General features: G+C 40.3%; 1 protein-coding gene across 6 annotated transcripts in view; it reads left to right on the top strand.

Moving 5' to 3' along the window:
- Positions 1–15,095, top strand: part of DGKB (diacylglycerol kinase beta) — an 889,407-nt gene that overhangs the window by 384,219 nt on the left and 490,093 nt on the right. For all 6 annotated transcript variants that reach the window (XR_012320016.1, XM_073677272.1, XM_073677273.1 and 3 more), the window contains 2 exons: positions 6,574–6,690; positions 13,552–13,625. Coding sequence is in view for 5 of the 6 variants with exons in the window: in XM_073677272.1 (XP_073533373.1) it covers positions 6,574–6,690; positions 13,552–13,625 (191 nt within the window). In the remaining variant the exon portion in view is untranslated. The remainder of the gene's footprint in view (positions 1–6,573; positions 6,691–13,551; positions 13,626–15,095) is intronic.

A 15,095-nucleotide genomic window follows, 5' to 3' on the forward strand; every position in this document is an offset into this window, starting at 1 on the left:
AAAATCGCCGGAGCTCGCCACTCACGCCTTGGAGATCTTGTCATGCCATGCAGCCAGCGTTCTCTCTGAACGTGTGTTCAGCGCTGCTGGTGGTGTGCTGACAGATAAGCGCACGCGGCTGTCCACTGAGAATGTAGACAGACTCACGTTCATAAAGATGATCAAATCATGGATTCGCAAGGACATTTCTACCCCTGTGTCATCCTTGGGAGACTAAAAGCTTGGGGATTTGGTAAAATCACCTCACCAACCGTTTTAAGCAACAGTGGGGCAATTGATGCCACTTAACCCTAGAAAGCATGACCATAAAAATCTACACTTTCACATACCTGGGGCCCTTTAGGCCCGTGTGCAAATAACATGGAATAACTCAAACTCAAATGACAAACAACTATATACATGAAGAATACCTAGAGTTTCAAAATTCTAACTAAAGCAATCTTGCAGAAAATAGAAAACAATTAACTGGGCGGGCCTGCAAGGCCACAGGTATGCGTTCTAGGGTTAAGTGGTGTCTGTGCCACAATTTTGGGAGTCCCCTTGCTGTGTCTTACGTGACGTTGGCATCGTCAATTCCAGGTGGGTTGGGTCGCACCCCCCCCTTTTAACTGTAAGAAACTACATACACTATGGCTTGGGGTAACACAGATGGTTGAGTCTGAAGAGCTGTTTACTCAGAGGTCTGCTCCAAATCTTCAGTGTCTGCTAGTCAGCGTAGAATTTTTAACTGCATCTAGCCTAGGCAATACTTTGGGCGTAGTAGCCCAGCTGCGAAGCAAGCTGCACCGCCTGTGTATCTAATAAGAATTTTTAAATTAATCTAGCCTAGGCAGACTGTGGGGACCCCCAACCAAACCCAGATGCTCAGCCCCCCTACCGCCCCCCTTTCATGGACAACCCAATAATGTAACTCTTACAACTGGATGGGTGAGGATCGGTCACAGCTTTATTAACTCTTTATACTCATTCCATTAGAAAGGCATTTTATTTCTAAAATAATTCAGCTTGTTGCAGCATGCCCTGGGTCCCCACTCCGGCAAGTTGGCCAACAAGTGTAACTCTCCAACATGTCCTTTCTATTTCCAGGCCACGGAGGATCCAGCGTACTCGTATGCAGGACTCTGACCCCCACCCATCACTCTTAACGCTTGTTCCACTCCGTCCTGGAGTCCTGACAGGAATATGTCCAGTCCAATATCTATTAAGTGAACACCGTCGGGCCGTATGAGGCCTGCTTTATCTCCTTCCAGTTGTCGGTGTCGTATCACTACACCGCCTCTGTCTCTTCTAAATTTTGCCATCCGAATATTTATTACCCGCCTTGTCCATTCGATGGCCGTGATGTCTCGCGCACCTTGCCATACCGCTATCGGCACAATCTCTGACCATACTATAGCTAATTTTGTGAAAAATTCTCTGAAGCACTCAGTGTCTAGTTTCATTATTGCCATTAGTTATGCGCTCTTGTGATGACCTAGGTTGTTTCCCCCGGCCTGTATAACTAAGATGACCGGACCTCTTGCCTCTCTCCCTACCTTGATTACCTCCATTAGTACCTGTGGCCATAGCAGGCCTCTAATACCTCTCCAGTTGAAATATGTGTTATGAAACTCTAATTTCCTCCTGCCTGGGCGGACTTTCGCCCTTTTTTGTGCCCAATATATATACAAGTGGCCTATCACTCACACTGTTGGCTTAGCGTCACCTGTAAAAGAAACAAACCATGTTAGGATAACAAGTCCGGTCTTATGTGTCTCGCCAAACACGTGGATCGCCATCTCCCTATCCTCTGAACTTCCGTTTCTGACAGTCCTGCTCTTGCTGCTTCCGTGGCCGCACCTATGCGGAATGAGTGTGTCCCGTAATCTTTGGGGTGGTTCCCTGCTGATGTTATGCATTTATTAAATATAGCTTGGAACAGGTATCTTGATAATGGCGTTCCATCAATGTGTGATACGAAGAAATTACTTTGTGATCTGATGGTTAGATATGTTTTTACTATTGTTACCCGACTCAGTGTACCGTTTGTGGGTTGTAGAAGTACCCAAGTACCCCTGCCCGCTGGAACCGTTTTCGATTGGTGTATGCGTACACGTATTGCATTATTGGCTATGACTACGTCCTGGTGTAATAAGCCTCCACTGGTGGTAATTTTGGATTGAGGGACTAATTCGCTTATACATAGCGCCCCGAAGAAGGCGATCACAAATGCAGTAGACATTAGTGTTGCTTCAAATTGTGAGTGTCATGTTAATGGTGTTAGGGATATGATGTGAGAAATCAGTTTTAGTGACACGGGACGGGACGTCTACATTCCTGACTTGGCTGACCCCTTTTCCACCCTTTTATGGATTGTCTGATGATGAATCTTTGTCACATCTCCCCAATTCAGTAGTTGGAAGTGAAATGCTACTCCGGTCAGACACCGCTGCGCTGACGCCCCTGATATGCCCCTCATCATTAGCTGGTGGAGAAATTCTATGGTGACTTGTGATCTGGCTTGTTCACATTGGTCAACCCATCTGCCTGCTACTAGTCGTGTCCACTCTTCCCATGCCTTACCGTATGCTTGCCATGTTGACGGGGCAACTGACGCTCTGATTAATGGCATCAACTATTCGCCACTAGATCCCATAGGGAGGGTGGGCAACTGTTGCCCGATGGGTGGGCGTTGTGGAAGAGCTCTGTGAAAATCTGCCAATTGAATTGTTATAAAGCGTTAGCAGCAGCTTTATACCCCTCAGCATAGTGGCTAGCGCGGACCCATACATTGTGTTTTAGGCACAGGAATACTAGCCTGCGTAGTAGGCCTAGCACTGGGAGAGACGATGATGCCATCTTATTAATGCAGTGCGCTAGGCTGGTGTTTTGTGTTATGAAGCGTATATTTTTGTTAGCCAGGCGCAAGTCCCACACACAGCTAGAAGCCCAAATATTTTTTCAGAGGTAGATGCAGATAAAAATTATTTTTAATTTGCAACCTGATGGAGGTCAGTATAGATGGACTAATAGAGAAAGTCCCACACACTGCTAGAAGGCCAAATATTTTTTCAGAGCTAGATGCAGATAAAAATTATATTCAATTTGCAACCTGATGGAGGTCAGTATAGATGGACTAATAGAACAAGTCCCACACACAGCTAGAAGCCCAAATATTTTTTCAGAGGTACTGTAGATGCAGATAAAAATTATTTTTAATTTGCAACCTGATGGAGGTCAGTATAGATGGACTAATAGAGAAAGTCCGACACACTGCTAGAAGCCCAATATTTTTTCAGAGGTAGATGCAGAAAAAAATATATTCAGTTTGCAACCTGATGGAGGTCAGTATAGATGGACTAATACAACAAGTCCCACACACAGCTAGAAGCCCAATATTTTTTCAGAGCTAGATGCAGAAAAAAATTATATTCAATTTGCAACCTGATGGAGGTCAGTATAGATGGACTAATAGAATGATGCTATGCCCAAAAGATTCTACTTCACTAGGTGCAGTAAAAAAATTGGTATTCTATACACAGGTGGTATATCTTGCAACACAGATAGGCTACTCCACTGACTAACACACTCTGCAATAGGCCAAAAAGCATTAGCTTTTCTAGATTCAGCCAAATGCTGTGAAAAAAACTTGCACAGCACTGGCACAGACCTGCCTGGCAAAAACTGATAGGAACTGATGTAACCTAGTCCTGAAAAGGACTCCAATTACAATTAGTCTTTACTCCCACAACCTATCTATTTAAGAGCACAGACCTCCCTGATAAAAGTCGTAGGAAATGCTGTAACCTAGTCCTTAAAAGGACTGCAATCACAACTATTCCCTACTCCCAAGCTATCTGTAGATTTGTGCGAAAATTGGCTTGAAATTAACAAGGTATAGCGCACACAGCAACAGCGGTGCCGTCTAACACGCAGCTGCAGCAGTGAGAAAATGGTGGCGACGGGGAAAATGGCTTGGTCTTATAGGGCAAGGACATGTGACATACACTGCCAATGACACATGCCCTTGCTTGTGTGAAAAAAAGCACTTCGCTCCGTGTGTGCGCTGCTGATAGGCTGACAGATTGCACCTCCCCACTGTAAATGCGGGAAAGAGAAAAAAAAATGGAGATCTTCATTGTTCCTGCAGAGATCCATCCCCTGCCCCTCCCCCCGCCCCGCTGTACACTCAAACTGCGTATTAACATTAATTTTCATCATTACTGAGAAAAAATCCAGTTATGATTTTGGTGCACGAACAGTTATCGAACATAACCTCGAACAGCCGAATTTTTCTCAAATTGTTCGTGTTCGCCGAACGGCTCGAACACCGCCCAAAACAGCTCGAATTTGAGATTGGCGAACAGTTCGAGTAGAACAACGCTCATCTCTAGTTACGACGCCCATTCAAAAAAATAAAAACTCCAGAAACTCAAATTGATGCGACCCTTATGGAATATACTGTAAGTGCTTAAAATATACAAATCTGACTTTAATAGCACGATGAACAGCTGTTTTTTGATGCAGCATCACATTTTTTTCCTAATTAGTCCCCCAGACACCCGGTTTTCAAACACTTTGATAAACAGAGCCCTTTAGGGTCTATTTAATCGCAAGAGCAATTAATATACATAAATATATAGGTAAGTAGATCAGTTATAAAAAATAAGAAGACACATTCAGATACAAGGTAAAAATTTGAGAAAAGTCTTAATTTTTATTTAAATGACGGAGAAGAATTTGGAAGCTTCTTTTCAACCAAAATGTCTGTCATTGGGATGATGATAATGTAAAAAATACCTCTGGGAGGTCCTGACTTCTCTTAGGTTCATTGCTCAAATTTAGGAACTATGTTTGGCATATGCATTGGAAAAGCAGTGGTAAACCGATAATATGTCACAGCCTTCTGTCTGAGGAAATCCTCCCAACATACCCAGTACCTCCAACAGAAGGCCCCACTGAAATGTGAATCCAGCTTTATAGTTTTTACATTTCTCAATGACCAGTTCTTTGTGCCATTATCTCCATCCATCTTGTCCTCCACTTTTCCTCTCTTCTTCCATGAGTTGGATTATCTCATCCCAAATTTAAAAAAAAATCTATATATTATTCTACCATGATGAGGTTACCAGAATCTTTTATTGACCATGTTTTATAATGGGGCATTTTGGAAGGAGCACTAACTGGATAAGAAGAGAATAGTCTTATCTAGCTTTGGTCATCCAAAAACATGTCGAAGTGGTTCTCCATGGGTTGGACTATGACTGTAAATGAGGAGGTTGCCAAAGCCTCCCAGGATATAAAGTTCTTCCAACAGATGGTACCAATGAAATGTGATGACAAATTCTATCTGAAGTTGTCTCCATCCATCTCATTCATGATTGTCTTCTTCTTCTCTCTTCTCCCATGAGTTGGGTCATCTCAGAATAAATCTACTACAAAAACATTATTCCACATTGGTTGGACTATGACTGCCGTGATGGGGTTCTTAGAATCTTTTATTGACCATATTCTATAATGGGGCCTGATCCTTTTAGAAGGAGCGCTAAATGGATAACAAAATAATGGTTTGGTCATCCAAGAACATGTCGGAGAGGTTCTCCATTTTAGAGAATCGCGATTTGTGAAGTTAAGAAAAGCAAAGGCATACAGTAAAAATAATTACACAACGTGGTATATCAATATCATTGGGTCTATCTTAGGTGTTGGCAAATCCTCCCAACATATAGAGTACTTCCAAAAGTTGGTGCCAGTGAATTATTCTCTTTAGGTTTCTCAGTGAAAATTTCTCCAGTTGTCCTTTTCTACTTCTCTCTTCTTCCATGAGATGGATCATCTCAGAATAAATCCCGACACCCCAAAAAAATATTATTCTATGTCAGTTAGACAATGACAGCCCTAACGAGTTTGTTAGGAGCTTTTATAGTCCTATATATAGATTGACCCTTGCACTAGATAGAAATACGGTCTTATCGAACTTTGGTCATCCAAGAACGTGTCGAAGGGTTTCTCCTTTTAGGACAACCCCTATTTGTTACAAAGCTCCCTTGACAGTAAGTTGATCACAAAGTGTCTCCCTGCTTAGACCCCAGGGATCAGCTGTAAGGTTTCCATTTTCCCTGCAGCGCCACCACAGGAGAAATGTGGCATGTCACAGTGCCAGGACAAGACAGGTCCTCCTGATATACTCTTTCAACCACAGAAATCTGTAAGCTTATACTGTTCCTTCCTATGTCTACAATAGCATTGTAACATGTTCCATTGTATGGTGTTTCTTGAAAGTATTCAATAAAAGTATGGCTTCTACTAAAAAAAGTTGTGCCATACGGAGGCACCATTCTCTGGTATATGGAATGGCTATGCAACGCAGATACTTTGCATTACTATGAAGGGTGTATGAGATCTGAAAATCATCTGTTCTATATCTGTAAATCCTGACTTGGTGGGTCTTGTTTTATGGTCGAAAATTATTGTACAAGTTAAAAAATACTTTGTGCTACAAATTGTGCAAACTATTTACATTGAATGATCTCTAGGTGAACTTTCCTTCTAATTATTACGCTGTCAGATTAAACTAGGTAACTCTTCTTACAGGAGAGACAGTCAACTGTGAAAAGAGAGAAGAACTGCTCCCAGCAAGGACACAAATCTGGTGAAAGAGTAAAAATGCAAAGAGCGAACTCGGTAACGGTGGACGGACAAGGACTTCAGGTTTGGATGCAAATTGTTGTGTATATAGTATATTCTATTATTGTATTGTGTATGGTCCCTGCATTTCTCACAGTCATGATTTACTGATATGGGGAGAACACAGGTCCCTTAATCCTCTTTCAGCAAGTCAAGAAATGGACAGGTGACTTTTTTGTGGTGCTCTCTGGTCAAGTTTATGGAAATTGTACAAACCGCCAAGTAAGTGTGCTCAACTGCATACTTCTTAACAACTTAATGTCCAAAATTTAGACATTTAAGCCCCCCTCCAGGACTATCCACAAAATCCCCCAAAATACCCAGGAACACCCTCAAAACATCCATTTTTGGTGGATTGAGCATCCGCCACACTCTTTTTGCAAAGGACTGTCCTTGCAAAATTGGAACCATTGGGTAGTAGAGTATGTCAACCAGTTATAAAATTTCGATGGACTTCAATGGAGAGTTGTGTCCAGTTACCTACCACTGCCAGTGTATTTGGTCTCCCCCTCTGAGCAACGCAAGCTATGGTGGTTTATGGAAAAAATGGAAGGAGATGGAGATCCCAGGGGATATGCCATAAATGTCTAAAATGTGAAACACTTTAAGAAAACAAAACCAGGCACGTCTCAAAGCGTTTTCAACAGTTTTCTGCAGTTGAAAAGTTACAAATATTGACACTCACCAATTTTGTGTAATAATGTGTAACTTCTTGCCATTTACCTACACTATGGCCTCACTTGTCAAGTGGGTGTGGCTAGCTATACAAACAGGGATTCATCCAGATTTAGCAATTGCAGCTTTAGAAAAAAAGTCACAAACTTATTCCAGAAGAGGAATGGAGTAAAAAGTGGACAAAAAGTCTATAGACAAAAGTGTAACATGTAAAGATGCATCACATTTATCAAATATCATCCAGCACTTTGATAAATTTGGCACAAAAAAACGACGAAAAATAATTGCCCCCCACAATGGTTTTACCACTAAATAGTGTCCTAGATTACTCATAGATTATAAATACTGGATTTTTTTTTTTTTTTGTGGACATACGGTACTTCCTTTTAACAGCACACCATGTGGATAGGAGTGGTATTGCAAGTAGGAATGAGCGGACCTGTGGAAGTTTGGGTTCGGCCGAACTTTAGTCCAAAGTTCAGTTCAGGTAGCAGAACTCTACCCGAACTTCAACCCGAACCCAAAACCCAACAAAATCAATGGGAACCCTAACTTTGGTGCTGGAAAATCTCTCTCTCTCCCCCCAAACTCCCTCATTCCCGAACCTCTGAACTGTAGGAGAAGTCTGTGTTCGGAGTTCAGCACTTTACAGTTCTGGTTCTCTCATCTCTAATTGCAGGTAGTATTTTTCATTAATATATTCTGAACTCTAACTATAGAACAACCCTGTGTACTGTGGGAAATAGCTGAATATTTCAGGCAAAACTGAGCATTTTTATTATTTATTTGTTTTTTATGCATTTATTTTTTGTTTGGAAAGAAAATGGTGTAAGCTAAATATCTGTAGACATCTGAGGCACTGATATTTTTTTTTCAATATAACCTTGACTATCAATTAAAAAAAAATGTGATTTTGGTTTCTGTTCCTGATTAATAAGTATTATAGGTAGAGATGAACCAGACTTCTGAAACTTGCTCGATTCCATCGGTAAATTCGATTTGATACGAAGCTCTTTCTCTGCCTCTGCCGTTGCCGCAGATCCTTAGTCCTCTACACGACTGTTTAATTCTTCTGGTGCTGTTGTCCAGACGGTCATGCAGTGGGACATGCTCATAATTGATTTCGGTAACGCGCATTGCCTCTCAACTTCACTGCGAGAGGTCAACCAATGGCCTCAATGCCGGAAAAACCAAAGACCCGCCCAGGAGGTCCCTCAAAAAAGAAGGACGCTGGCTGGATTTGTAATAACCGAACGAGGCATGAACGTTTTGGGACATTTAGAACGAGATTGATTTATTACACATCGATTCGCTCATCTTTAATTATAGGACTGTATGGAGTATTTTCCACTCCCCCTTAATGGGGAAATATCAATGTAAATTAAATACTCATAGAAAATCAGAGGGAGAGTGGAGTTCAAGCTGAAGGCTGACATATTGGATATAATAACAAATTATTGAGCCATTATGATAAAAACCCACTGCTCGGCCTCAAGTGTGAGCCTCTAATTATGAAGCAATAAAATCTGATGACTTGGCGATGTCTCCCTGGTCATTATTTGGCAACGGCACGCTAAGTACAGGGAGTTCAGAGAGTTATTGCAATTAATGCCTCTTCAAAATTTTATAGCCGCTTTAAAATCTGATCTCTACTGCTCTTGTACAATTCATTGTCTTCTAATCAGTGCCGCGCTGTACGGCTTTTTCATTCTGCAGTATTACAGGGCTTTCTTGCTAAGAAAACTCCTGTCCATATGTTCTATTAGGTCATCATCACCAAGGAGCAAAGAGTGGCTCTTACTTTGGTGGCCTATTCATTTCTTTTTATTTTTTATTTATTTAGTTTTCTTAAAAAAATAGAAGCAATAGATACAAATAAAGGCCCCAAGGCCAAAAACATGCTAGTCAATGCAATTTTGCAGCAACTAAGCAGAAAGAATTATAACTTTTGCTAGATTAATTAAAATTACAATAATGCACATAAAACACACATTGGACATACACAACAATACAAATATAACAGCCCTTGTCCCTGTATAGTAAAAACTGCGACAGTGGTCAACCAGTTTCAGGGCAAAAATCTCTTGATCCTTTACACAACGTCATACCGCTATCATAAAAATAACTTTTGTGCCCTTACTGGCCACCAGAATAATGCAGTGCAATCATGAGGCAAATAAAAGGAACAATCTCACCGGTCCAGTAGGGTGGGATGTACTATCCATGGCTCCTCAAGTCAATCAGTTGTGCACTGCCCTTGTAAGGGCAAGAGTTTTGGGGTCCTAGGGTCAGCCGATGTGATAGGGTCTGATAGAGTCAGAGAGTGATCGACATCCTGATTGATTTGAGGAGCCATGGATAGGACAACCCACCCTACTGGACCGGTGAGATTGTTCCTTTTATTTGCCTCATGATCAATACTATCCCATGGCAATCGGAGCAATTGTAGAACATTCACATCAGCAGATGTGACTGTTCTGCCCAGCAGCACCCGCAGTGTATAGCGCTGAGCTGCCGTGAGAGTGGTCACAGGAGTTCAGCTGATGAGCTCCTGTGATCTCTCCTACTGCACCGCCGCATGAGAAAGTTTTCACGCAGCAGTGCTATAAGTGAGGTCACAGGAGTTCATCAGCTGATGAACTCCTGTGACCTCTCTCATGGAAGCTCAGCGCTATACACTGACACAGGAGCGATTACACCCCTGTGTCAGTGTGTAGCCAGCTGCCCCATAGAGCAGTCACATTAGTGGCTGTTGATGTGACTGCTTTACAACTGATCCAGATCGTCCTGCGACACTATGGATTATTTCATCACATCTGACAGGTGAGGGATATTGTTGTTTTTTATTTTTGTTTTTTTTTACAGGTGACAATGGCTTCAAATGGATTGGGCGTTAGGTGAGTATAAGGTTGCTTTTTTATTTTCTGATTTTTACAGGGGACAATGGCTTCAGAAAATTGGGCATTGGGTGAGTATAACTGTATTTTTATTTTTTAAATAGATGTGTAAAACATGGTGTGGACTTTTATTTAAACTAAAGGATTTTATTCTTGCTGTGATTTTATTTCAAAACTTTTATTATGAGGTTAGTAATGGGAGCATCTCATAGACGTGTCTCCATTACTAACCTGGACTTCATGTCAGCTGCCAATACAAGGCTGACATGAACCCCAGCCCTATTACCTCACTTGCCACCACACCAAGATAAGTGGGAAGAGCCGAGGCTAAGTGCCAGATTTGGTGCATCTTATTGATGCGCCATTTCTGGGGTGGCTGAGGATTGATGTTCGTAGCCTCAGAGGGGTCTAGGATCCATAGCCCCTTCCTTAGCTATTAATATCAGCCCACAGCTGTCTGATTAGCCTTTGATGATTAGATTTTATAGGGTGATCCTTTGGCATTTTTTTCCGGGGTCCTTCTGTAATCTAGCCAGTAAAGGCTAACCAGACAGCTGTGAGCTGTTATTAATAGCCAGGGAACATTTGGGAGTAATGGTACCTTCTCTGGCTATTAATATCAGCTCGCAGATCTCTGTTAGCCTTTGCTGGTTAGAATTTATAGGGGGACCCTAAGTCATTTTTTTTCGGGGTCCCCCTGTAATCTAGCCAGTAAAGGCTAACTAAACAGCTGTGAACTGTTATTAATAGCCAGGGAACATGTTGGCATAATGGCCCCTTCCTAGGCTAAAAATACCAGCCCTCAGCTGCCCAGAAATAGCACTTCATATCTGAAGTGCCAGTTCTGGCACTTAGCCCTGGCTCTTCCTGATACCTTGGTGCAGTTGCATCAGGGTAATGGGATTAGGTGTCTCTGACACCAAGCCCTAGGTTTATTAATGAAGAGTTGTCAGCCAGACACCCTCAATACTAAACCTGTAAGTAAAGAGATAATTAAACACACACCGAGAATAAAACACTTTATTTGAATTAAAACAGACACATTCTTTAATTATTTAAATTAACCCAATATACTCACCCCAGGTCTGATGGTAATCCAAGGGTTAAAGCGATGTCCCACGTTTCTTTTTTCAAATATCTTTATTTAGCTCCAAAAAGTATTCATTGCTGTGCAAAAACGCATTAAAAACGCACGTTTTTTTCCCCAGCGTTTTTGCTGCCAAGAGATGCAGAAACGTTGCAGAAATTTCTGCAAGCAAATACTCAACGTGCGCATAAAGTGTCCATAAATCAAAATGACAAATTATAAGTAAATAAATTACATTGATAATAAATAGCACATTGAGGTTCCCCATGCTAATAATATAGATCAAGACTAATAATGAATCCATTGCTTTAACTTAAAGTCCAATAAATCCAAGTGATATTAAATCTCACATATAATAAAAAAAATAATCTATAATCATGTTTTCATATTTTCTAATTTTAAATATTTCTTTAATATATTTTCATTTTTCATATTTGTAATCCTTTAAAAAAAACACAAAAAAATAAAGAAAAAATATCTAAACAATAAAGAAATGATCTGATAAGAGGTTTTAGTATTCAGTAAATTAGAAAAATTGTAAAAGTATTAACAAGTGCTCATATTCCAGTTAATTCAATTCGCAGTTGTAAAATGAGAATATGATAGAACTTCTTCCCGGAGTCAGTACTAATATGTTAGGTTTGGCCGTGATCATCTGAATTTCTTCTTTTTCTCTTCTTATTAATCATACTTAAGCACATTCATCTTATTCCATTCTTGCTAACCAGAATAATGATCATGATTATTACTTCTAATTAGAGGAAGTAATAGATCATGTATAACCTTAGGATGAGGCTCATTAATTAACCTGAGTCCATAGGGACGTGGGCTAAGCACTTTATCTTTGTCATGTTAAGTTTAGTTTATCCTTCGCTACAATAGATGATTTTATGGTTATTGAAATTGAAATAAATAACTAAAATTGATGAAAAATGAAAGAAACCCTGGATGTCAATACCTTGGTAATATGCAAGAGGGCGAGCCGTGAAATGTTTAATCAATTTTAATTAGTTCCAGTATTATAATAAGCAGCAGTGAATGTATTACTTATACGTTTGACAACTGCAATTATTATTACACGGAACACTTTGTATTTCCATGAGCGGAATCTTTAGCGAGAATTTTTTTTTCTTGTTTTCGCTCAATTTTATTTATTCGTTTTTGTTAATGTATTTTCTAAACATGTTAATAAATTAATTAACTGCAGCAAACACCATATTAGTCTGGGTAATATATATCCTTCCCAGTGCCTGAGTTTGTAGCTTTGTACTCTTTTAAGATATCTTTTCGTTCCTTATTTCCAAAAGTTAAAAAAAAAAATGATTTGGAGAATTTTTTGCCACGTTGGGAAATTGATTTTTTTTTTTTGTGTTTTCAAGAAAATTAATTAGTAATTGATATTTTTAATTAATCTATATTTTTTTACGTTTTGCTTAGTCAAACAACAATCAATAATTGTAAATGCAATCAATTGACAAAAATAAGGCGATAGGAAAGATTCTCCCCATAGCTGCCCATGACAAAGTCCTTCTGCACCTCTTAATACAAGTGGTTTGAGCATGCGCAAAGCGGGTCTTCTCCCCTATTTGCGGAATGAGATGGCGCATGCGCATTATAGCTAATGTCACTGCAAAGAGTGAGCATGCGCACTTCAAATGCGCATGCACAGTTCAAATTCTCTTGCTTACCCTGTGTATGAATGCAGTTTTTTTCTACTGCAACACATATTATACATTTTGAGTTGCACGTACCCATCTTGATGGATTCCCAATCATATATGCCTGGAGTCATAGTGGTGCTTTTTTGGGGAAGTAGTGACACAAGCGATGAGTGAATGTGCAGTTATTGTTCATTTACAATATCATATTGGTTCTAGAATTTTTGGATCTTTGGATCTTGGGACCCTTTTAGGGTCAATTTAGTAGAGTGGAGAATTGATTGAGCATAGACAATTCAATTCAGGACCACCCACAAATTCATATAAAGGAGAGAGGAGTGAGGTGGCATTTTCGCTGAAGCCCTCCGCTTATGTATGTGGGATTGTATTAGATTGATCAGGAACAGGTCTGGGAATCACCATCTTTACAAACTTTGGCTTAGTTTTGTTTGTTTTTTAAAAAAAAGTGCAAATGTTTTTGTTGAATATGGGGACAAAAAAAATGAATGCTATGATTATGATCTAGTGTTATTAATAGTCATGGTAATTTTACTTTTTGATTACTCCAGATTACTCCAATTGCAGGAACACATCCTCTACTCATCTTTGTAAATCCAAAAAGTGGTGGAAAGCAAGGTGAAAGGTAAGTAAATTCCTTGCCTTCTCAGACAAATTCCTACCTTTAAGAACGACATGTAAATCATTATGTATGTAAATTTGAAGTAACACTAAACCAAGAAAATTTACATAAAAATACCCCAGTATTTTCCATCCTCATCTCCTACTCTCCATTGATCATATATTGTCTCATGTTGCAGTTAAAACCGAGCTGAGCTATAAAACAAACTTCTCTATGTGCCTTAAGAGCTCAGCCATGTCCACCTCCTCCTCCTTCTCACTGTCTTGTGTCTGGCTGTAAGACAACTGGCTGCAGCAGAAGCCTCTCCCCTCTGCCTTGTCTGTACTAGGACCAAAAAATTGTCAGCTACGCCTGTTGTCTGAGGCCCTAAACTCATTTTTGATTAGTGTAGAACCATTATCCAAATGGTATACTATGTGTAGGTTAAGTTTAGGGCACTATATACGTTGTTACCACATTTTAGATTATTGTGGAACCCCATCAATTCCATTGCTTATAGACTATGTTTGGCAGGTTGAGGTCACTTTACATACTAACACTTTGTAACCACAGTTTAGATTAGTGTGGAAACCCACAAACTCTGGTGTTTAGTTCCTATGGAACATGTCGCGATCAGGACAAGGGCACACAATGTACTTTTACGTTGTAACCACACCTAAGGTTACTTTGGAACCCATAAACTTTGTTGAATATTGTTCATAGATCATGCTTCTGGCAGATGTATGGCACTTTACATACTCATACCTGAAAGCCGTACTTTGGATTTGTTTGGAACCCCTAAACTCTGCAGATAATTGACTTATATCAATCAGATCTAGGACAAAACATACACCTTCTAACTCCATTTTAGATTAGTGTGGAACCTCTGAACTCTGTTCACCATTGCCGAAAAACATTTGTTGGTTAGTTGAAGGGCACTTTGCATATGCATAATATGTAGCCATATCTTAAATTATTGGGGAACCCTTAAACTTTGTCCATTGCCCATAAAATATATGTTGATTGATTAAAGGAAACTTCACGTACTTACATCTCATAACCAGTAGAGATGAGCAAATCAAGCAAAATTCAAATTCACACATTTTTTCCGTGGAAAATTTGATATTCTCTGCAAATACAATGTCCTTTAGTATGTTCTGAGTTCTCTCCAGACCCCAAAGCATAATAAACGTTAAAAAATGAAAAAATCTTCATATTCACCTCACCGCTGTAACGGGTCTGGGAGGTGGAACCACAGAGCAACTATACAAAGGGGCAGTCCTTGTAAGAAAGCGGGTGACACCCAGGGAAAGCAGGCAGGCAGACACGGCTAGTGACGGGGACAGTCTCTGGGTAAGAGGGCAGGAGGTCACGGCAAGTGACGGGGACAGTCTCTGGGTAAGAGGGCAGGAGGTCACGGCAAGTGACGGGGACAGTCTCTGGGTAAGAGGGCAGGAGGTCACGGCAAGTGATGGCTAAGCCTCCAGGTAGGCC

Source organism: Phyllobates terribilis, unplaced genomic scaffold, assembly GCF_046119375.1.
Source record: "Phyllobates terribilis strain yellow unplaced genomic scaffold, ASM4611937v1 Scaffold_4__5_contigs__length_816908805, whole genome shotgun sequence".
In the NCBI taxonomy this organism is placed as follows: Eukaryota; Metazoa; Chordata; class Amphibia; order Anura; family Dendrobatidae; genus Phyllobates; species Phyllobates terribilis.